We start from the raw sequence: 22,618 nt of genomic DNA, 5'->3' as shown, positions 1-22,618 counted from the left end.
CCCATCTCCCTTCAAAATTCAGACTTCAAAATTTTGTCCAAGACTCTTGTGCTAAGATCAGAGAAGGTATTGCCCTCTATTAAGGAGGACCAGATGGATTTTAAAGGTCCACAAATCCTCCAACATTATTAGGAGATGACTAAATATGATCCAAGCGTGTCAGCAGCGATTAGTTCAGACATTAATGATCTCTTTAGACGTAGAAAAAGGCATTAGACTGGGTGAAATGGCCCTATCTTTTTTACACTCTGGAACGGTTTGGTCTAGGTAAGGTCTTTATCCAGGTGGGTAGGGGTCCTGTATAGTGATCCTGTGACTATGATTCCCACCAATGATGTAAGATTCAGTCATTTCAGTATTTGTAGGGCCAGTCGACAAGGTTGTCTCCTCTTACTTCTACTTTTTAATGTAGGTGATTGAGCCGCTGGCAGATGCTATCCATAGGGACCCGAATATAACTGCCCCATAAGTGGGATCAAAGGCACACAAGATCACATTATATGCGGATGATGTTTTCCTCTTCTTATCAAACCTGGCAGTTTCTGTAATCCATTTAACACTACGCATTAATTTATTTGGCCTTTTTTTTCGTGATAAGATAAATTTTGCAAAGTCTGAGGCTATGCCCATGGGGGCTCTTAGGGGAATACCAGACATTGAGCATAAATCACGGTTTTCTTTTACATGGTCATGGGGTGGGGGGGGTGCTGGTTTTCATTACTTTGGTATTTTTGCTACTCCCACCTTTGCTCAGTTATTTAAGGCTAATTTTTTTCGCTTTCTTGACAAAATTAAACAAGACCATCAAAGATGGGCGGCCCTTCCAATATCCTGGTTAGGTCGAATAGCCCTTATTAAAATGAATATCCTTCCTCACTTGTTATATCCCATGCAAATGCTCCCTCTGATGTTTCCCAAGAAAACATTGCGGAGACTTACTGACTGGTTTAGTTCTGTTATTTAGCACTTCAGACAGCCCCTCATTAAGCTCACCAAATTGCAACCCCCAAGGGTTGCTGAGAGTAGACTTTCCAGATATTTACAAATGAGAGGGACCGTATTGTTGAAGAGGAGAGTGTGAAACGGACTGGTAAGCTAGAAGAGATACTAGTTAGGAAGGAAGATGTGTTGAGCATTTTGAAAAACTTGAAGATAGACAAGTCCCCTGGGCCTGACAGGATATATCCTAGGATTATGTGGGAAGCAAGAGAGGAAATTGCAGTACCATTGGCAATGATCTTCTCGTCTTCACTGTCAACGGGGTGGTACCAGGGGACTGGAGAGTGGTGAATGTTGTGCCCCTGTTCAAAAAAGGGAATAGGTATAACCCCGGGAATTACAGGCCAGTTAGTCTTACTTCGGTGGTAGGCAAAGTAATGGAAAGGGTACTGAGGGATAGGATTTATGAGTATCTGGAAAGACACTGCTTGATTAGGGACAGCCAGCACGGATTTGTGAAGGGTAGGTCTTGCCTTACAAGTCTTATTGAAATCTTTGAGGAGGTGACCAAGCATGTGGATGAGGGTAGAGCAGTGGATGTAGTGTACATGGATTTTAGTAAGGCATTTGATAAGGTTCCCCATGGTAGGCTTATGCGGAAAGTCAGGAGGCATGGGATAGAGGGAAATTTGGCCAGTTGGATAGAAAACTGGCTAACGGGTCGAAGTCAAGGTGGTGGTAGATGGTAAATATGCATCCTGGAGCCCAGTTATAAATGGAGTTCCGCAGGGATCAGTTCTGGGTCCTCTGCTGTTTGTAATTTTTATTAATGACTTGGAAGAGGGAGTCAAAGGGTGGGTCAGTAAATTTGCAGATGATACAAAGAGTGGTGGAGTTGTGGATAGTGAGGAGGGCTGTTGTCGGCTGCAAAGAGACTCAGATATGATGCAGAGCAGGGCTGAGGAGTGGCAGATGGAGTTCAATCCTGTCAAGTGTGAGATTATCCATTTTGGAAGGACAAATAAGAATGCGGGATACAGGGTTAACAGTAGGGTTCTTAGTAAGGTGGAGGAGCAGAGGGATCTTGGGGTCTATGTTCATAGCTCTTTGAAAGTTGCCACTCAGGTGGATAGAGCTTGTAAGAAGGCCTATGGTGCATTAGCGTTCATTAGCAGAGGGATTGAATTCAAGAGTCGTGAGGTGATGTTGCAGCTGAATAGGACTGTTGGTAAGGCCACATTTGGAGTACTGTGTGCAGTTCTGGTCACCTCACTTTAGGAAAAATATGAAAGCTTTGGAGAGGGTGCAGAGGAGATTTACCAGGATGTTGCCTGGAATGGAGAATGGGTCGTACGAGGATAGGTAGGGAGTGCTAGGCCTTTTATCATTGGAACGGCGAAGGATGAGGGGTGACTTGATAGAGGTTTATAAGATGATCAGGGGAATAGATAGAGTAGACAGTCAGAAACTTTTTCCCCGGGTACAACACAGTGTTACAAGGGGACATAAATTTAAGGTGAAGGGTGGAAGGTATAGGGGGCGATGTCAGGGGTAGGTTCTTTACCCAGAGAGTGGTGGGGGCATGGAATGTGCTGCCTGTGGGAGTGGCAGAGTCAGAATCATTGGTAACCTTTAAGCGGCAATTGGATAGGTACATGGATGGGTGCTTAAGCTAGGACAAATGTTCAGCACAACATCGTGGGCCGAAGGGCCTGTTCTGTGCTGTATTGTTCTATGTTCTATATTAAGAGATACCAACTGAACTCCCTCCTGTCTTTTGAGAGTGACTGGGCTTGTGAGGACCCGAAGTCAATATGGTTGGATATCAAGGCCTCCCAGGCAAAGTGCCCTCTAACTGACCTGTTGTTTATGAATAAGATGAGAACAGTTGTGGAATACTGTAGGAATCCAATCATAAGTAATACTGTCAAAGCATGAAGGGCAATGCGACAGAGTCAGGGCAATATATCTAAAACCTCTTGTCTCACCCCTATAGCTGGTGTGCTGGGATCCTGGCCAGGGATAATGGACCATGGGTATAAACTGTGGGCAACTAGGAGAGTCTCCTGTCTGGGTGACTTGTTTGATGGGGAGATCATGATGTCCTTTGACCAAATAAGCCGCAAGTATGGGTTATCTAGCAGAGATCTTTTTTGTTTTTTTCCAGGTGAGGAACTTTATACAAAAAAGAACTACGCTTTTGACCAACCCCTACAGATCCAACACAGAGAAGAGGGTGCTTCATGCCAACTGCACTCTTTCGGTTAGTACTCTCTATTGTCTACTGGGAGGTGATTCCTCAGTTGATATTGAGTGATTATATGAGGTCTTGGAGAAGGAGTTAGGAGTTGAGATCTTCAAGTCATGGGAGGGCATATGTGAGAAAGATCGTAGGACACATGCCATGCTGTTGAAGATTCTTCATAGGGCCCACCTGGCCCCAGATCATCTTTCAAAATTTAAGGTGAGAGCATCCTCAAGTGCAAGGAGGAAGTGAGGACTGCGGCCACTGGAGATGAGAGTCAAGTGTTCATCAGGAATGAGGCTGGTGGGCCAGTAGGGCTGAGATAACTGGGAGGGGGTTAGGGGTGGGGAGGAAGGTAGCTGGGAATGTGATAGGGAGATCAAGGTGGGGTGGGGTGGGTGTGATAGATCAGAGAGGAGGGCGGATAGGTGGGAAGGAAGATGGACAGGTCAAGAGGGCAGTACTGAGTTGGATCCTTAGGCTTCCCTAAGTGTTAAATAAATACTAGTATTCTTATGCACTGTGGTCCAACCACAGGCTTTGTAAGTACTGGAGTGCTGTGGCCGAAGTGATAGAGGTGGTCTTGGGGACCGAAGTAAAGATGGACCCAATCTCACTTCTTCTGGGCTGATCCAACTTACTTGCTCTTGACACTCATGGAAAAAAGCTTTTTGATATCCTCACTTTGTGTGTGAGGAAAAATATTCTGATGTGGTGGATGTCTGAAAACCCGTGGGGGGTTGGCATAAAAGTTAGTTATTGAACACATGCCCCTGAACTTTCTTACAAAATATGGTGCACCAAAATATGAAACATTTTATAAAACATAGCAGCCCTTTCTGGCTTACTTAGATGCAGACGTATCTGCCATTTTAAATTAGGGCTTTTGCAGACTGGGTGCTCCCCAAGAGCAAGAATTTCAAAAAAATATGGGTGTAATATTGAATGCTCTCAAAGGTTGGGAGCTATTGTTTCATTGCGGTGAATGGTGTTATCTATTTATTCATTTTCAATTGTTTATTCATTTATTTTCACTGAATTGTTTATCTCAAATGAGTACAGGTAGTTCTTTACCTTTGTAAGAGTAGTGTAGGCATTAGTTTATTGTTGTAATTTTATAAAAGCAATTTTTTATCAATAAAAATATTATTGAAACAAAAAAATGTGCCCCCTCATCTTGAAATGTGCCATTCTAGGGAAAAACCAACTACCATTAACTTTATTGAAAACCCTAATTATTTTATAAACTTCTATAAGACCTTAGTTAATCTGAACTCCATTCACAGCCAACTCTGCCTCAAAGCATCCCTGCAATTAATTCATTGTGAAGTTTATACTCAGGTTTTCATTCTGCTTAAAAGGCCTCTGGGACTTGTTCCCAGTTAGTAAAGTGATCTGGTCTACCAGCCCTTAACTGGCAGCTCCTCAACCTTTCCCACTAACATGTCATGCCCATCTATGCAAATTCATACCTCCCTCATTCCCATGAACCATCATATTGTTTACCAGTCCACATCTACCCACCTTCCATGACCACTTACAGCACACATGCCAATTCAGCAACAATGTATACCTATCCATGCACTTTTACCGCCTTTACAACCTGATACCAACTTATTCTAACAGTTTACCCACCCACTCAATGGCACTGTTTAATCCCTGGGCCAACTATGGCCAACTCATACCAACACCTGACCTTCCACACACTTCTATGCTCCCTATATGAATTTAATGCCAACTCGTGTGCCTCCATCACACAATGCTTTATCCTTGCACCACCCCTTACCCATGCCAACATATCTAGTATTCATCCTCAGGAGCCATGCTGAGATTAAATAACAAAGTATCATTGGAGACTTTACTATCAATGTGCTACATTTTAATATAAAAGTGAATTCAATTCTCTCAAGAGCTCCTTCTCTCACAAAGGGAACCAATCCTTCATAAGCTCTTGCACATGTTAATGAAGTGGTGAATTTACAATCCCTCTTCCCCTCCTCACTGTAATAATGATAAGTTGTGAAAGCAGTCTAACAGTAATTGCATTACAATGCTAACCATCCACCCTATTGATATTAATTTGTGCTTTCAACATTAAATTTAAAATAAAACTTATGTAACCTAAAGAGCAGGAGTTCAAATATCTTTTCAGCTTGCTAGTTCTATCTACTAGATCCACTTATGATTAAATATTGCAGGTAGTTCTTCTATAACGTGTGTTTCATCAGTGAGAATGGCTATAACGTGATTAATGAATTGTTGACGCTGTTAGCATAATGCAAACCTTCTGCTGAACGGGTATAGCGTGTTGTCCATTTGCATGATCTTCTACAGTGTGATGCCTGTAGCAATTTCCCCATAGCCCAAGGTTGCACAGAGACCCAACTGTATAGTAGAACAATCTGTATATGTTAAAACACTGGAAAGTGGACCACATTCCAGCCAGTTTGAACTTTGTGCTGGGAAAAAGTTCAGATTGTCTGTTATCTGAATTACATTCCACCCCCGACCTTCTCCAACCCATCAATAATAGGGCTGGTCAGAAACGTGGCAGGACTCTTAGATCCAAGATTCCACCATCATTTTGTCTAAGGGACAGAATTTTCACAAGTCAGTAAAATCTTAGCCCTCATCGTGGTCCAGCTTCAAGCCCACCTGAGAACCGATCTACAGGAAATTGGACTAATTAAAAATCCTAATTTTTACAAGAGTTTTAACGAAAGCATTAACTCAAGGAAACTACAGATCTGGCATGAAAGGGATTTACAGAATCTACATGGGCTTATACATGTACAAAGATTACATATAAATGTGAGTCTGTGTGAGAGTGTGAGTGCATGTGGCCCAGCAAAGGCTGATAGCCAAGTTCAGTACTCATGAGGATAGCCTCAACTGGGATCTTGGGTTCATTAGATTAGATTAGATTACTTAGTGTGGAAACAGGCCCTTCGGCCCAACAAGTCCACACCGACCCGCCGAAGTGCAACCCACCCATACCCCTACATGTAGCCCTTTTTACCTAACACTATGGGCAATTTAGCATGGCATGTTAAACTAGAGGTGACCCCACTGCACTCACACTCGTACTCACGCAGACCCTCATGCACACACCCCCCAAATTCACCCACGCTTATGCCCTCTCACAGGCTTATACCCTGTCACACTCACTTTACCAAGCATGCACACATGCAAACACACACTTTCTCACACTAACTGACTCTCCTGCACATGCACACACATATGGGGTGAATTTGTATTTGCAGAATTATATTTGCAGATACATTCTATTTTGCTCAAAAATACACAACCTGCAGACAGTCAATATATGCAATATTTTGTAAATTCCACTTTGGAAATAGAACCAGTTTGACTCAAGATTGGGATATAGGCAGACTCCAATCTCACACCTTTAGTGCATTGTCTGAGCTGAGATGTCACCAATCTAGGTTTGTTCAATATCATTTCAGTTGCATGACACCAATCTTTTGCAATAAATTCTATGTTTCATGGTCCTGCTTCATGGCCACCTGATGAAGGAGCAGCTAATGGTTCCAAATAAACCTGTTGAACTATAACCTGGTGTTGTGTGAGTTATTTAACGATATGATATTAAAATGTATATCTTGGTGAGATAAGCAAGTTCATACATCAATATCAACCTTTGTTGCAATCTCCTCCAAAATATTGATAGGCTAGGGCAGCAATGTAAAGAGCTGCAGGTTGCAGCAAATGTGCTGAACAATTGTAATATAGGAAAGGTCAAAACTATAATAACTGGGAAACACACGAAGTGCTACTAGAGAACCAGTTATCAGCCCATTACAGCATAATCAGCACTTTTGGGAAAGCACCAAACACAGGAGATAGTGAGAGGTCAGACAAGGAAGGAATTTCTATGGGAACCCCTGCCAACCTTTCCCAAAACTGCAGGCCCACTGGCCCCCTTCCCACTCCAGAAGGAATGGGCCCCCGGTCACTCAACACAAAACATCACTAGAGTGGTTATAGTTTTCTTTGCCACTCCTGACCCATCCTCTGATGAAATTTATCAGTAACTGCTAATGCATGGCTCAGATGAGGAGGAACAAACCCGGCTTGTCATTACGTGCCTTACTCCCACAGTATTTTCAGCTCTGCCAGAGCCTTAAAATACTGGCAACAGAACTCTGAAACAAATGGAGACAGTGGCCTTAGCTGCCATTAATGGGAGGAATCCCATAAAATGGTTTGTATAAGTGCCACCAAGAGAAGGGGAACTTTCCACTTCCTTTGGTCACAGTGGGTGACTCCAAATCAGGTATGTAGACTGATCCCATCCCACAGATCAACAGTAAGTAAAAACTGGTACATACTCTCATTACACACACTGCTGAGAGCAGAGCTCAGACAAATTAAACATTTGACCCAATGGAAATCCCTGAGCTCTTGGAAAACTGATCAAGTAGATTGGATGGGGCGGTGTTTGTGCAGTGTGTCCAGGAAGCTTTTCTAACGCAGTATGTAGAGTGTCCAACCAGAGGGGAGGCCATATTGGATTTGGTACTCGGTAATGAACCGGGACAAGTGGTGGGCTTGTTAGTGGGTGAACATTTTGGTGATGGTGACCACAATTCTGTGACTTTCACCTTGGTTATGGAGAGAGATAGGTGCGCACAAGGAAGATTTTACAATTGGGGGAAGGGAAATTACGATACTGTAAGACAGGATTTGAGGAGCATACATTGGGAGCATAGGCTGTCAGGGAAGGATGTGGTGGAAATGTGGAACTTTTTCAAGGAGCAGATACGACGTGTCCTTGATATTTATGTACCTATCAGGCAGGAAAGAAATGGTCGTGTGAGGGAGCCTTGGTTGACGAGGGAGGTTGAATGTCTAGTAAAGAGGAAGAAGGAGGCTTACATAAGGTTGAGGAAACAGGCTTCAGACAGAGCAGTGGAGGGATACAGGATAGCCAGAAGGGACCTGAAGAAAGGCATTAGGAGAGCTAAGAGAGGGCAGGAAAATCCTTGGCGGATAGGATCAAGGATAACCCCAAGGCATTTTATGCGTATGTGAGAAACCTGAGAATGACGAGAACGAGGGTAGGTCCGATCAAGGACAGTAGTGGGAGACTGCGTATTGAGTCGGAAGAGATAGGAGAGGTCTTGAACAAGTACTTCTCTTCAGTATTTACGAACGAGAGGGACCGTATTGTTGAAGAGGAGAGTGTGAAACGGACTGTTAAGCTAGAAGAGAAACTTGTTAGGAAGGAAGATGTGTTGGACATTTTGAACAACTTGAGGATAGACAAGTCCCCCGGGCCTGACGGGATATATCCTAGGATTATGTGGGAAGCAAGAGAGGAAATTGCAGTACCGTTGGCAATGATCTTCTCGTCTTCACTGGCAACGGGGGTGGTACCAGGGGACTGGAGAGTAGCGAATGTTGTGCCCCGTTCAAAAAAGGGAATAGGGATAACCCCGGGAATTACAGGCCAGTTAGTCTTACTTCTGTGCTAGGCAAAGTAATGGAAAGGGTACTGAGGGATAGGATTTACGAGTATCTGGAAAGACACTGCTTGATTAGGGACAGCCAGCACGGATTTGTGAAGGGTAGGTCTTGCCTTACAAGTCTTATTGAATTCTTCGAGGAGGTGACCAAGCATGTGGATGAGGGTAGAGCAGTGGATGTAGTGTACATGGATTTTAGTCAGGCATTTGATAAGGTTCTCCATGGTAGGCTTATGCGGAAAGTCAGGAGGCATGGGATAGAGGGAAATTTGGCCAATTGGATAGAAAACTGGCTAACCTGTCGAAGGCAGAGAGTGGTGGTAGATGGTAAATATTCAGCCTGGAGCCCAGTTACAAGTGGAGTTCCGCAGGGTTCAGTTCTGGGTCCTCTGCTGTTTGTAATTTTTATTAATGACTTAGATGAGGGAGTCGAAGGGTGGGTCAGTAAATTTGCAGATGATACGAAGATAGGTGGAGTTGTGGACAGTGAGGAGGACTGTTGTCGGCTGCAGAGGGACTTAGATATGATGCAGAGCTGGGCTGAGGAGTGGCAGATGGAGTTCAACCCTGCCAAGTGTGAGGTTGTCCATTTTGGAAGAACAAATAAGAATGCGGAATACAGGGTTAATGGTAGGGTTCTTAGTCAGGTGGAGGAACAGAGGGATCTTGGGGTCTATGTACATAGATCTTTGAAGGTTGCCACTCAGGTGGATAGAGTTTGTAAGAAGGCCTATGGAGTATTATCGTTCATTAGCAGAGGGATTGAATTCAAGAGTCGTGAAGTGATGTTGCAGCTGTACAGGACTTTGGTTAGGCCACAGTTGGAGTACTGTGTGCAGTTCTGGTCGCCTCACTTTAGGAAAGATGTGGAAGCTTTGGAGAGGGTGCAGAGAAGATTTACCAGGATGTTGCCTGGAATGGAGAGTAGGTCGTACGAGGATAGTTTGAGAGTTCTCGGCCTTTTCTTGTTGGAACAGCGAAGGATGAGGGGTGACTTGATAGAGGTTTATAAGATGATCAGAGGAATAGATAGAGTAGACAGTCAGAGACTTTTTCCCTGGGTACAACAGAGTGTTACAAGGGGACATAAATTTAAGGTGAAGGGTGGAAGGTGTAGGGGAGATGTCAGGGGTGGGTTTTTTACCCAGAGAGTAGTGGGGGCATGGAATGCGCTGCCCGTGGGAGTGGTAGAGTCAGAATCATTGGCGACCTTTAAGCGGCATTTGGATAGGTACATGGATGGGTGCTTAATCTAGGTTAGAAGTTCGGCACAACATCGTGGGCCGAAGGGCCTGTTCTGTGCTGTATTGTTCTATGTTCTATGTTCTATGTTCTACCGTGGGAGAACAACAAAACCTACTTAATTACTTACAAAAAGCTTGTCACTGGAAATTATTTAATTGGGGACAATCACTCCATTACATTCAAACAGTGTCATTCCTGAAGAAGGGCTTATGCCCGAAACGTCGATTCTCTGCTCCTTGGATGCTGCCTGACCTGCTGCGCTTTACCAGCAACACATTTTCAGCTCAAGCAAACTTTCTCTCAACTTCTTACCAAGTCCTCACTGCAAGAATCACACCTAATTGCAGCCCCATTTTCCCCATGCACCATTCCCAAAGCAACTCACCTCTTGCATCCCTGGCACCTGTGCCATTGTTCAAAAGCTGTTGTGCACCTGCATAGGCAGTGTCAATGTGGAGCTGCCCAGTGCAGTTCCTGAAATTTGCCCCATTCCTAATTGACTTGATCATGGAGGACAAGGAGCAAGAGTGGAGAGCACAACGCCAGAGCAGGTCAGCCTGGTCCCAGTTTGCCATCTATGTGGAAGCACTCAGACATCTGGACGAATGTGGGAAGATGATCCACCAACACAAGCGCTTTCATCTTCTCACCGGTAGCTCATAGTAATTATCTTTGCTACTGCACCCACCTCCCACCAAGGCTCATGCTCTACCATTCACTCTGATGGACTTAGTATCTTCCTCACTCACCCTCACCCAACCCAATCCTTGAAACCACAAACTCTACAAGCTCTCTGCAGTGCCCAGTCACAGGATATGTTCCCACTTGCACCAGCTGTGCTACGCACTTCATCTTCCACAATACTAACTACTCTAATTCCAGGCGGGATAGAGCAGAAACAAGAGGGATAGTGTGATGCTCATCAATTCATCAAATTAGCTTCTCACCCCTTATCAGGATAGAACTTGCCTGACTACTCCAGTGGGGCCTGGACTGATATCGAGACAACACTTAAAATGTGTCAGCACCACAAGAAGAATGGAAACAAAATACCCACATTTTTGTAAAAATTGAGACATCGCTGATATCTTTTTTGCTTCAGAGGTTTTTCTTCCTGATATGTTTCTTCTAATGATTTCAGAAACTCAGGGACAGAGTCAGAGGAATGAGACTAACATCAATAGTATGTGGTTTGAACATAACTGTGGCATATTCTGCAGTAATAAAAATAAGTCACTGGACTTTGCTATACTTCAGTAAATACTCGAGTTTAGACAGAGAATTCAAGAAATTGAGTTACTCAAAGTCTACCAGGAACTTAACCAGAAAAATGGAGGCAAAGTGGTTACCAGCAGATATAGAAAGACTCCAAATCAATGAGTCAGACGCTCATCCAATGTTTTGGGGGTGGGAGGGGGGGCACATATCTACCTATAGGGAAGTTGAAGTGGCCTCTGATTGGTCAGTTGTGCAATATAAGAGATCTCAAGGATACTCCCTCATTGCCTTTGAGATAGGTACTTGCTTGATGCTTGACAACAACACTCAATCAGTATTTAATGATATTCCTGATCTTTCTATGAGCTGTTTACATTTTTATAAGTTGTAGGCTTGGTTCATCAACTTGGTCTCCAATTTTAAAAAAAAATAATTCCATTGACCTCATATCCATAAAGATAACAGCAACTATGTGCAACATATTCACATTGCCCATACATTTGTTTAATTTAAAAGAGGCATTAAAACACTGGGTATTGGTGAAAAAAACCCACATTTTGTTCATCTCACGCTCATTAGGACAATTCAAAAGAAAGAAATACCCATGAATTGGTATTCCCAATATTTATCCTGCAGGTCAACAAAAGCATTTAGAGTAAGAATCATAGAGATGTACAGCTCGGAAACAGACCCTTCGGTTCATGCCAACCAGATATCCTAACCTAATCTAGTCCCACCTGCCAGCACTTGACACATATCTCACAAACCCTTCCTATTTATATACCTATCCAGATGCCTTCAAAATATTGTAATTGTACCAGCGCCCACTACTTCCTCTGGCAACTCATTCCATACACGCACCACCCTCTGCATGAGAGTGTTGCCCCTTAGGTCCCTTTTAAATTTTTCTCACCTTAAACCTATATCCTCTCGTTCTGTACTCCCTCACCCTAGGGAAGAGACCTTGTCTATTTACCCTATCCATGCCCCTCATGATTTTAAAAACCTCTATAACGTCATCCTTCAGCCTCCGACACTCCAGGGAAAACAGTCCCAGCCTACTTAGCCTTTCCCCATAATCTTTTCTAAACTCCTTTCAAGTTTCAGAACATCCTTCCAATAGGAAGGAGACCAGAATTGCACACAGTACAGGTAGAAGATCCTTTATCCAAGCATCCAAAAACCGAAAACTCCAAAATTAAAGTTTTTTTGTTAAGTTTTCTCATTAACAAGTCAACATTGTTTGGCGAGCAAACAGTTAACCCAAGTCAATACCCACTCAGTTTGTGTCACTCAGATGCGACATGGGGGGGGGGGTGTGGCCAAGCACCGACAGACCTGGGGTTTCTCTGTGAATGCCCCCAAATCGACACCCAGTGTGTGTCTGCTTCTCCGGCAAGATATTAAAAAATTTCACCATTAAACTGTCACATTCGAAAACCGAAAAATTTTGAATTCCGAGAAATAGCTGGTCCCGTGCATTTCGGATAAAAGGATCTTCTACCTGTATTCCAAAAGTGGCCTAACCAACGTCCTGTACAGCTGAAACATGACCTCCCAATTCCTGTACTCAATACTCTGACCAATAAAAGGAAAGTGTACCAAATGTCTTCTTCACTATCCTATCTACCTGCATCTCCACTTTCAAGGAACTATGAACCTGCACTCCAAGGGCTCTTTGTTCAGCAACACTCCCCAGGACCTTCCCATTAAGTGCTGCTGTAATTTGTTTTTCCATCTAAATTAAACTCCATCTGCCTCTCCTCAGCCCATTGGCCCATCTGATCAATATCCTATTATACTCTGAGATAACCTTCTTCGCTGTCCACTATACATCAAATTTTGGTGTCATCTGCAAACTTACTAACTGTACCTCTTATGCTCACATCCAAATCATTTATATAAAATGATGAAAAGTAGCAGACCCAGCACCGATCCTTGTGGAACTCTTCTGGTCACAGGCCTCCAGTCTGAAAAGCAACCCACCACCACCACCCTCTCTATCTCCAACCTTTGTATACAGTTGGGAACTAAAAGGACAGCTGGAGTCCAAACCTGAAAAACTGATTCCTTTCCCAATGATTTCTTCCTTATCTTAAGTCAATACAACTCCATGATTCAAGTCCTGTGCTATTCTCATATTTGCCTGTCTGTTCACTCAGGTTAGGAGAAAGTGAGGACTGCAGATGCTGGAGACCAGAGTTGATAAGTGTGGTCCTGGAAAAGTCCAGCAGGCCAGGCAGCATCCAAGGAGCAGGAGAATCAATGTTTCGAGCATAAGCCCTGAAGAAGGGCTCATGCCCAAAACGTCAATTCTCCTGCTCCTCAGATGCTGCCTGGCCTGCTGCACTTGTTCAGTCATGCTGCTCTGTGTTACAGTCCTAAACCAACCACTGACCGAACAATCCAACAAATAGAAATTACAATTCAAGGGAACAGACAATTAGTCTTTAACTAACAATGAATGGAAACAGTACCTTTGACAAATTGAATCTACTTTCTTCAGAAAATGAAAAACTGAAAAAAACTGGATAATTTGATTAAATTGTAACACACAGGATTAGATTAGACTTATTGTTGCATGCCCCAAAATAAAGTGAAAAGTATTGTTGTGCACACTAGTCGCAAAAAGTTGCCACTCACGGTTGCCATCTTGGATCTCTGTTAATGTTGCATTATATTATTGCAATAGCTTTGATAATTTTGGTCTAGCAGCACACCTTTTCTGTTTTCTCCAGTCATTGTTTGCCTCATGGTTCAGTTCCCGATCGGCTGCAAAATCTCTGGCTTCTCTTTCCTCTTGTTCCTCATCAGATTCTCCTCCAGATGATACTGCTGGACAGCGGTTCAGATCTTGGTTCCGGGCTCCTCTTCCACAGTCTCTGTCATTCCTATGGTCACCACGTCTGAGCTAGGGTCAGCTCTAGGCCCGAGACTGTGCGGGGCCAGACCTCAACTGAATCCCTTGTGGAAAAGGATTGTCCTCCTGTTCTTTTTCCAGGAAGCAATACTTAATAATGCTGGAGGAGGCCATTCAGCCCATTTATGACTGCATTGAAAATGCCTATCCTTGATCTTGCTCCCACCTTGTCTTCAAACTGCTTTTCTTTACATGTATTTATGCAATTCTCTTGTGAAAGTTTCCTTTAAATTTACTTATAACACTCTTCAAACTGTGTTTCAGATCATAATGTCTCAGGTGTGGGGAGTGAGTGTTAAAATGAAGAGGAGATGGGACAGGGTAAATATAAATAGGATCTAGATGAGGGACCTAGATGAAAGGATAGATAAGAATGAATCCATGAAAGTAATCAGGTGAAATGCTTTTACACAGTGGCTTGTAAGATTGAGAATGGATTATCAGAGTTTTAACTAAAACCAAGAAGAAATTAAATAGTTAGTTGATGATAAACAGACCAAGTGGGATAGGAATATGGACCATGAGGAGAATAAACGTCAACATGAATAGTTGGACTGAACAACCTGAATCCTGTTCTCCATTATTCCTCTGCCAGACAGAGTTAAGATCCTCTAACAGAGGCTCACCGGCCAATCTCTGAACATCTCCCTGCATCTGCAGCAACAGCAGCTCTTTCAAAGGAATAGGTTGGCACTTCCATGGACATTAGCCCAAAGTACAGGCTCAGGAATAGGGCAAGGATCTCCATTATCAGAACCATAATTGAGATTAACTCCTTTGTTCCATAGTATTTTCTGAAAGGGAAACAGATACAAGATTCAGCTCTGGCTTGATTGCCGAGATGATGTCAGAAGTGGTCACATATCTTAAAAGTACTTAGTTGGCTGTAAAACAGATTTTGGCATCCTATTGTGAAAAGCGTTTCAGAAATAAAAATATTTTTCTTTTTATTTCAAGAGAAGGCATCATGTCATTGAATGTGGTGCAATGCGTTGGGTGATATGGCAACCATGGTTGAGTTGCTGGTGATTTTTTGCAAAGTGACACAGTATGAGACTTTCAGCAGTACCCAGTGTACAGGGACAAGATAAAATTATAAATGGTTTGAATGAGCAGTGATTAACAGAGGTTGGTGCTTGATATATAAAGGGTTTGGTGCACTGAATCATGCTGTTTGGATGGACCCCTAGGTTTTTGAGTCAGCCAAAGTGAAGGAAAAAGTGATTTAAATTTAAAGTCAGGATGATGCTAAAATTTGGTGTTAAAAATGTTCAACAACCTTGCTGCTACTGCTGCCTGGAGAAATGTGTTCTAAAGGCTTGTGACCTTCTAAAAGAAGAAAATGTCATCTTACCTTTGTCTCCAATGGGAGTCCTATTATTTTGAAACTGTGTCCTTTAGTTTCTCCTACCAATCTTGTCCTTTATCACCCCTTATCACCTTATATCAGAATATAGTTGATTCCATTCTATTCATTCTCCAAAATGTCTTCCTCATGGTACATCCATTTTCACAACTGCTGTGCTACCAATTCCATTCCCAGGTCTGGCTGGTGTCACAGGTTCCCTCCTTAGGCTTCCTAAATCCTACAATAACCATCACCAATCCACCAACCACACCTTACAAAGCTCCGGTCTGCATTCTGTTCTTCTGTTATTTCAGATCACTCTTCAAATAAGGTCCTTTCACGTTTTCTCCAGATCCCTGAAACCTGTCAATCTGTTCTTATTCTCCAAATGTACAAAACAGGATAAAAGGCTGTCAGACCCCATGATTGCATCCTTGCTCATCTTGGATTTATCACTCTAATCCTCCTTCAATTTCAGTGTGTCAGAATCCTGGAACTCTCTTTCCTAACCACACTGTGGTGATGGTTACACCATGTGACTGCAGCAGTTCAAAAAGGCAGCTCACCACCACCTTCCCAGGGCAATGAGTGTTGGGTCATAATACTGGGCTAGCCAACAACACACAAACCATGCATATGAATTATAAAGTAAGTTGGGAATGCTAATAGTTAGAATAGTCAGTAAAAGTTATGGTCAGTAGAATGTATCAAGCTCGAAAAGCATCGCATTAGATAACATCTGTACACAGATGACATCCAGCTCCACTTCACCTCTCTCAATTTCCTCACTGTTAGAATCCCTACAGTGTGGAAGTAGGCCACTTGGCCCATCAAGTCCACACCAACCTTCCAAAGAGCCTCTCATTCAGACATACTCTCCAACCCTATCCCTTAACTCTGCATTTCCCATGGTTAATCCACCTTGCCTGCACATCCCTGGACAATAATAGGCAATTTAGCACAGTCAATCCACCTGTACATCTTTGGACTGTGGGAGGAAACAGGGAGAATACTGAATGGTTTGGACAGGGTGGATGTTGGGAAGATGTTTCCATTGGTAGAAGAGACAAGGACCTGAGGGTACGGCCTTAGAGTGGAGATAAAGAGAAACTCCTTCAGACAGAGAGTGGTGAATCTATGGAATTCATTGCACAGAAGGCTGTGGAGGTCAGATCATTGAATATATTTAGGACTGAGATAGATAGGTTCTTGAATATAAAGGGGATCAAAGGTTATGGGGAGAAAGTGGGAGAATGGCAATGATAAACTTATCAGCCATGATTGAATGGTAGAGAAGACCTGATGGGCTGAATGGCCTAATTTCTGCTCCTATGTCTTATGGAAACCGAAGCACCTGCAGGAAACCCGCAAATTCCACACAGACACCCCTGAAAGTCGAATTGAACCTGGGTCCCTGGTGCTGTCAGACATGCATAGCATAGTATGCTTCTGCCAAGTTAACATAAGCTAAAGATTTAGATTAGCTAAATTGTCACCTTGAAGCCAATTTTAATGACAAAAACTGCAAAAGGCAGGTTGCTACAATATAGAAACATCTGCATTCAATGGCAGTGTTTTCTGCCAAAATTAGGGGAAGTTTCTTATGTTCTGTTCTTCAAACAGTTCAAAGATTTATTGAGATACTTGAGTTCAGAACTTCACCTGAGAGCCAAAAAAGCTGCAATTTTAAAAGGGGCTGCCAAGATGCTGATTGAAGGACGGTACATTCCTTTTGTCCTCTGAGGTAATTTTGAGGTGAAACCCAGTGAAGGTGGGGATTGCCCCGACCCTGCCTGTGGATGGGGTTGACCTGGTGGTGGAGTAGGGTTTCTGAGCTTGAGGCTTATTTGCTCTGTCTGTTGTTTTTTTGTTTCTTTCCTTTTTTTCTTTTTTATTCTACTTACTTCTTGTTGACGAGCTCGGTTGCGGCAATAGCATCGGTAGTGGCTGCATCTGTACTCATGGCAGTGGCGGAGTCGAGTTTGGGTCAGTGCAGTTCTTGCCAGCAGTGGTGAGGTCCAGAAAGGATTCACAGTGGTGTCAGTGGAGGTGTAGGTGAAGGTGAGATGGCGCCAAAGAATAGTGTCTTTCATTCCAGCAGTGGTGGCACAGCAAAAGGGACTTGTGCCCAGCCATCAGGTCCATGGGCCATGATGAAACACTTCACAAGAAGAACTGCAAACTTGAACACTTTTTCTTTATTTCTTTATCCTTCAGTCTTCATACTCTTATGTTCTGTTTTTTTTGTATTTTCATATAACATTGGAGAGTGGCAACACTGTACAACACTTTTCACTGTATTTTGTAATAAAATGCATGTGACAATAAATATATTAAATTTTTAAAAATGGGCTAGAGCATGATAGTAGGACTGAACATTCTCATGTGGATCAACCTGGCAGTAATGCAATGTAATGTTACAGTCAAATCGTCACTCCAAATGCCGCAATATTCAACCATTTGCTGTTAAAGAACAGTTCTGGGACTGAGCTATGTATCTTTTTAGATTTTTTTAAATCCACCGCTTATTTTTAAGTTGTATGAAAGTGTGTTACGTTAGTATTTCTTCTCATATGCAGTAATTCACTCCTATTGTCACTTCAAGAAAGCCTGGTCTCCTTTTAAAACATAAGTACATTTCGGTCCAGGAAAGAGGTATCCGCAAGGGAAGGGATCCCTTCAATTTTTAAAAATGTTCCTTTTTATTTTTGAAACATTTCCTTCTAGATCGGAGGAAATTATAGCGATATTGAGGGATTTGAAAACAAAGATGATAATTTTTACATCAAGACTTTGCTAACGGAGAGCCAATATATGGGGTGACAGGTGAATCGTGTTTTTTAGGCGGATATAGTTTTCTGTATATTTTATTAGAAAGCATAGGAAGCAATGCAACAAGTGATTCATATTTGAGCTCAGTCTGCTTAGAGGAAGCAACCAGAAAGAAAAGCATAAATGCTCTTCTCTGTGTAGTATTCTTATCAATTTCAGTAAGGCCTTTGACAAGGTTCCACATGGTAGACTGCTCTGGAAGGTTAGGTCACATGGAAGGTCACATTCCTGATGAAGGACTTATGCCCGAAATGTCGATTCTCCTGCTCCTCGGACGCTGCCTGAACTTCTGTGCTTTTCCAGCACTATACTCTTGACCTAGGTCACATGGAATCCTAGCAAATTGGATACACAGTTGGATTGAGAGGGTAATAGTGTCGGACTGGAGGCCTGTGACTAGTGGACTACCCCGGGGTTGGGGGCCGGGCGCATTGCTGTTTGTTATCTATATCAGTGACTTGGATAAGAATGGATAAGGCATGATTAGTAAGTTTGTGGGTAACACTAAAATATGCAGTATTGTGGAGAGTGAGGAAGATTATCAGAAATTGCAGTAGGACCTTGATCAGCAGGGGAAGTGGGATGAGAAATGGCAAACGGAATTTAATATAGATACGTGTGAGGTCTTGCATTTTGGAAAGTCAAATCAAGGTAGGAGTGAGAACATAGACCAGTACAGCACAGTACAGGTTATTTGGCCCTTGATGTTGTGCCGACCTTTTATCTTAGTCTAAGATCAAACTAACCCATGTATCCTTCATTTATACTATCATCCATGCACCAATCCAAGAGTCAATTAAATGTCCCTGATGTATCTGACTCTATTACCACTGTTGGCAGTGAATTCCACACACCCACCACTCTCTGTGTAAACAACCGACCTCTGACATCTCTCCTAAACCTTCCTTCATTCACCTTAAAATTAATCCCCCCGTGATAGCCATTTCTACCCTGGGAAAAAGTCTCTGACTATTCACTGTACCTATGCCTCTCAACATCTTGTACACTTCTATCAAGTTACCTCTCATCCTTCTTCACTCCAATGAGAAAAGCCCTAGCTCCCTCAATCTTTCTTCATAAAACATGCCCTCCAGTCCAGGCAGCATCCTGGTAACTCTCCTCTGCACCCTCTCCAAAGCTTCCACATCTTTCCTATAATGAGGCGACCAAAACTGAACACAATATTCCAATATGGTCTAACCAGGGCTCTATACAACTACAACATAACCTTGTGGCTCTTAAACCCATTCCCCTGCTTATGAAAGCCAACATACCATATGCCTTCTTAACAACCCTATCAACTTGGGGACTTTGAGGGATCTATGTACACAGACCCCAAGATCCTTCTGCTCCTCCACATTGTCAAGAATCCTGCCTTTAACCATGTATGCTGCACTTATTTTCAAACTTTCCAAATGAAAGACTTCATACTTTTCCGAGTTGAACTCCATCTGCTACTTCTCAGCCCAGTTCTGCATCTTGTTAATGTCCTGTTGCAACCTACAACAGCCCTCCACACTATCCACAACTCCACCAACCTTTGTGTCATCGGAAAAATAACTTACCTACCCTTCCACATCCTCATCCAAGTCACTTATATAAATCATAAAGAGCAAAGGTTCCAGAACAGATCCCTGTGCAATGCCACTGGTTACCGAGCTCCAAGCTGAATACTTCCCATCTATTACCACCCTCTGTCTTCTAAGAGCCAACCAGTTCTGTATTCAGACACACAAATTTCCCTGTATCCATATCTCCTTACCTTCTGAATGAGCCTACCATAGGCAACCTTATCAAACGCCTTGTTCAATCAATGTACACTACATCCACTGCTCTCCCTTCATCAATGTGTTTTATCACCATTCTCAAATTCAATAAGGCTTTGTGAGGCATGACCGGCCTCTCACAAAGCCATGCTGACTATTCATCATCAAACTAGGCTTTTCCAAATAATCATAAATCCTGTCTCGCAGTATGCTCTCCAATAATTTGCCCACCTCTGATGTAAAACTGACTGGGCTATAATTCCCAGGATTATCCCTATTTCCTTTTTTGAACAAGGAGATAACATTTGCCACCCTCCAATCATCTGGTACTACTCCAGTGGACAGTGAGGATGCAAAGATTATCGCCAAAGGTGCAGCAATCTCTTCCCTTGCTTCTTAGGTTTAGATTAGATTAGATTACTTACAGTGTGGAAACAGGCCCTTTGGCCCAACAAGTCCACACCGACCCATTCTCCTACATTTACCCCTTCACCTAACACTACGGGCAATTTAGCACGGCCAATTCACCTAACCTGCACATTTTTGGATTGTGGGAGGAAACCGGAGCACCCGGAGGAAACCCACGCAGACACGGGAAGAACGTGCAAAATCCACACAGAGAGTCCCCTGAGGCGGGAATTGAACCCGGGTCTCTAGCGCTGTGAAGCAGCAGTGCTAACCACTGTGCCACCGTTCCTGTCTGACTCAGGGGACTTTGGGTCAAGGTTAGAGTGGTGCTGGAAAGGCACAGCAGCATTTGAGGAGCAGGAAACTCAATGTTTTGGGCAAAAGCCCTTCGTCAGGAATCAGGGGACCTAGTACCCTCAAGTTTTTCAAAATTTCCAGCACACCCTCCTTCTTAACATCAATCTGTTTGAGCATATAAGCCTGTTTCATGCTGTCCTCACAAACGAGAAGGTCCCTCTCACTCATGAATACTGAGGCACTATATTCATTAAGGGCGTCCCCTACCTCCTCTGACTCCAGGTACAAGTTCCCTCCATTATTCCTTATTGGCCCTACCACTCCGGCCATCCTCTTATTCTGCTAGACATGTTGCAGATAATACTCATTGATGCTCCTGAAGGTCAGTGGTGGAGGGTGTGGCTGTTTATGGATGTGTGGCCAGTCATGTCCAGAATGGTGTCAAGCTTCTTGAGTCTTGTTGGAGTTGCACCTGTCCAGGCAAGTAGGGAATCATTCCATAACACTACTGACTTGCGCCTTCTAGATGGTGGACAGTTTTGGGAATCAGGAGATAAATTACTTACTGTACTATTCCTAACCTCTGTCTGCTCTTGTACCCACTGTGTGTATGTGTTGAATCTAGTTGAGTGTCTGGCAACCACCTGAAAGCTAGTGCTTCCAATTAAACCTGTTGGACTATAACCTGATGTTATGTGATTTTTAACCTGGTAATTGAAAACTGCCAGCATGTTGACAGTGGAAGATTCAGTGATGGTCACACCACTGAAGGTCAAGGAACTCTGGTTCGATTGTGTCTTATTTGAGAATGTCATTGTCTGGCATTTGTATGGAACAAATGTTATTTGTCACTCTTCAGGCCAAGGAGAGAGTGAGGACTGCAGATGCTGGAGATCAGAGTCGAAGAGTATGGTGCTGGAAAAGCACAACCTGTCAGGCAGGACTCTCAAGGAGTAGGAGAGTCAATGTTTCAAGCATAAGCTTTTCATCAGGAATGTCAGGCCAAGCCTGGTTATTGTCCAAGTCTTGTATTTGGACATGGACTGCTCCACTATGTCTCCAATTCTCATCTCTCCACAGGACAAGAATCATTTCAGGACATTCTTTTCCTATGAAAGAAAAAAAAATAGAGTGACGCCTTAAAACATGATAGGTGCCAACTTGATTAGTGCTCAGATCTGCTATCTACTCCTGCACTAAAACTGATTGACAGGGTAAATGTCGAAGATGTTTCCACTTGTGGAGGGATGCAAATAAATAGACATTAGTCATGCATGAATCAATGGTGCAATTCAGAAACAAATTCTTTGACCGAATATAAAACAAGATGATGTTGGAAATATTCAATCTGGATGGTAACATCACTGGCTCGAGAGAAAGAGTTAATGTTTCCCTTCTGTGGACTGAGGCAGAAAAGTCATATAATATAAAGTGCATTTCTCTCTCGACAGGTGCAGGAAATTTCTGGTTGATAGAATCTGTTTTAGATTATCCAAACAGCGTTGAGACTTTGAAACTCATGACAAGCGTTTCAGATCTCAGTCTGCTCTGGGAGTTCATGAATTACATTCCACGCCGGTCTGTACACAGCTCCCACTAGAAGACTATTCATACTTGAGTGTGAGAACGGATTTAGTTTTCCCACCTGGCAGCATTCAGCGTTGAAAGTGCAAAAGATTTGATCAACAATGAATGTATTCTTGGCAAGTCGAAATTCAAACATTCTTCGCAGGATAAGAAAATATTCTGTTCATTTTACCTATTGAGATTCCAGTATGTCCCACACCTCTCTGTTCTGTAGTCATTTACAGCCAGGACAAAGGGATGGTCACGTACTTTAATGTATTAACGGGTTCCATCATCCCGAGCCCATGCCCCTTGTGGCCGAAACACCACAAAGCCCATTACGCA

The 22,618-nt window shown here is 43.0% G+C and overlaps 1 protein-coding gene across 1 annotated transcript in view; it reads right to left on the bottom strand.

Annotated features, from left to right (window-relative positions):
* LOC140487638 (putative glutathione hydrolase light chain 3) overlaps positions 1-22,576 on the bottom strand; it is a 79,327-nt gene extending 56,751 nt beyond the window's left edge. The window contains 3 exon segments of the mRNA XM_072586926.1: positions 14,683-14,850; positions 17,309-21,816; positions 22,467-22,576. Of these exon segments, the coding sequence (XP_072443027.1) occupies positions 14,683-14,850; positions 17,309-17,367 (227 nt within the window). The 5' untranslated portion in view covers positions 17,368-21,816; positions 22,467-22,576.
* Between the last annotated feature and the right edge of the window lie 42 nt (positions 22,577-22,618).

Source organism: Chiloscyllium punctatum, chromosome 17, assembly GCF_047496795.1.
Source record: "Chiloscyllium punctatum isolate Juve2018m chromosome 17, sChiPun1.3, whole genome shotgun sequence".
NCBI lineage: Eukaryota > Metazoa > Chordata > Chondrichthyes > Orectolobiformes > Hemiscylliidae > Chiloscyllium > Chiloscyllium punctatum.
This window is presented reverse-complemented; position numbering and strand designations above follow the sequence as displayed.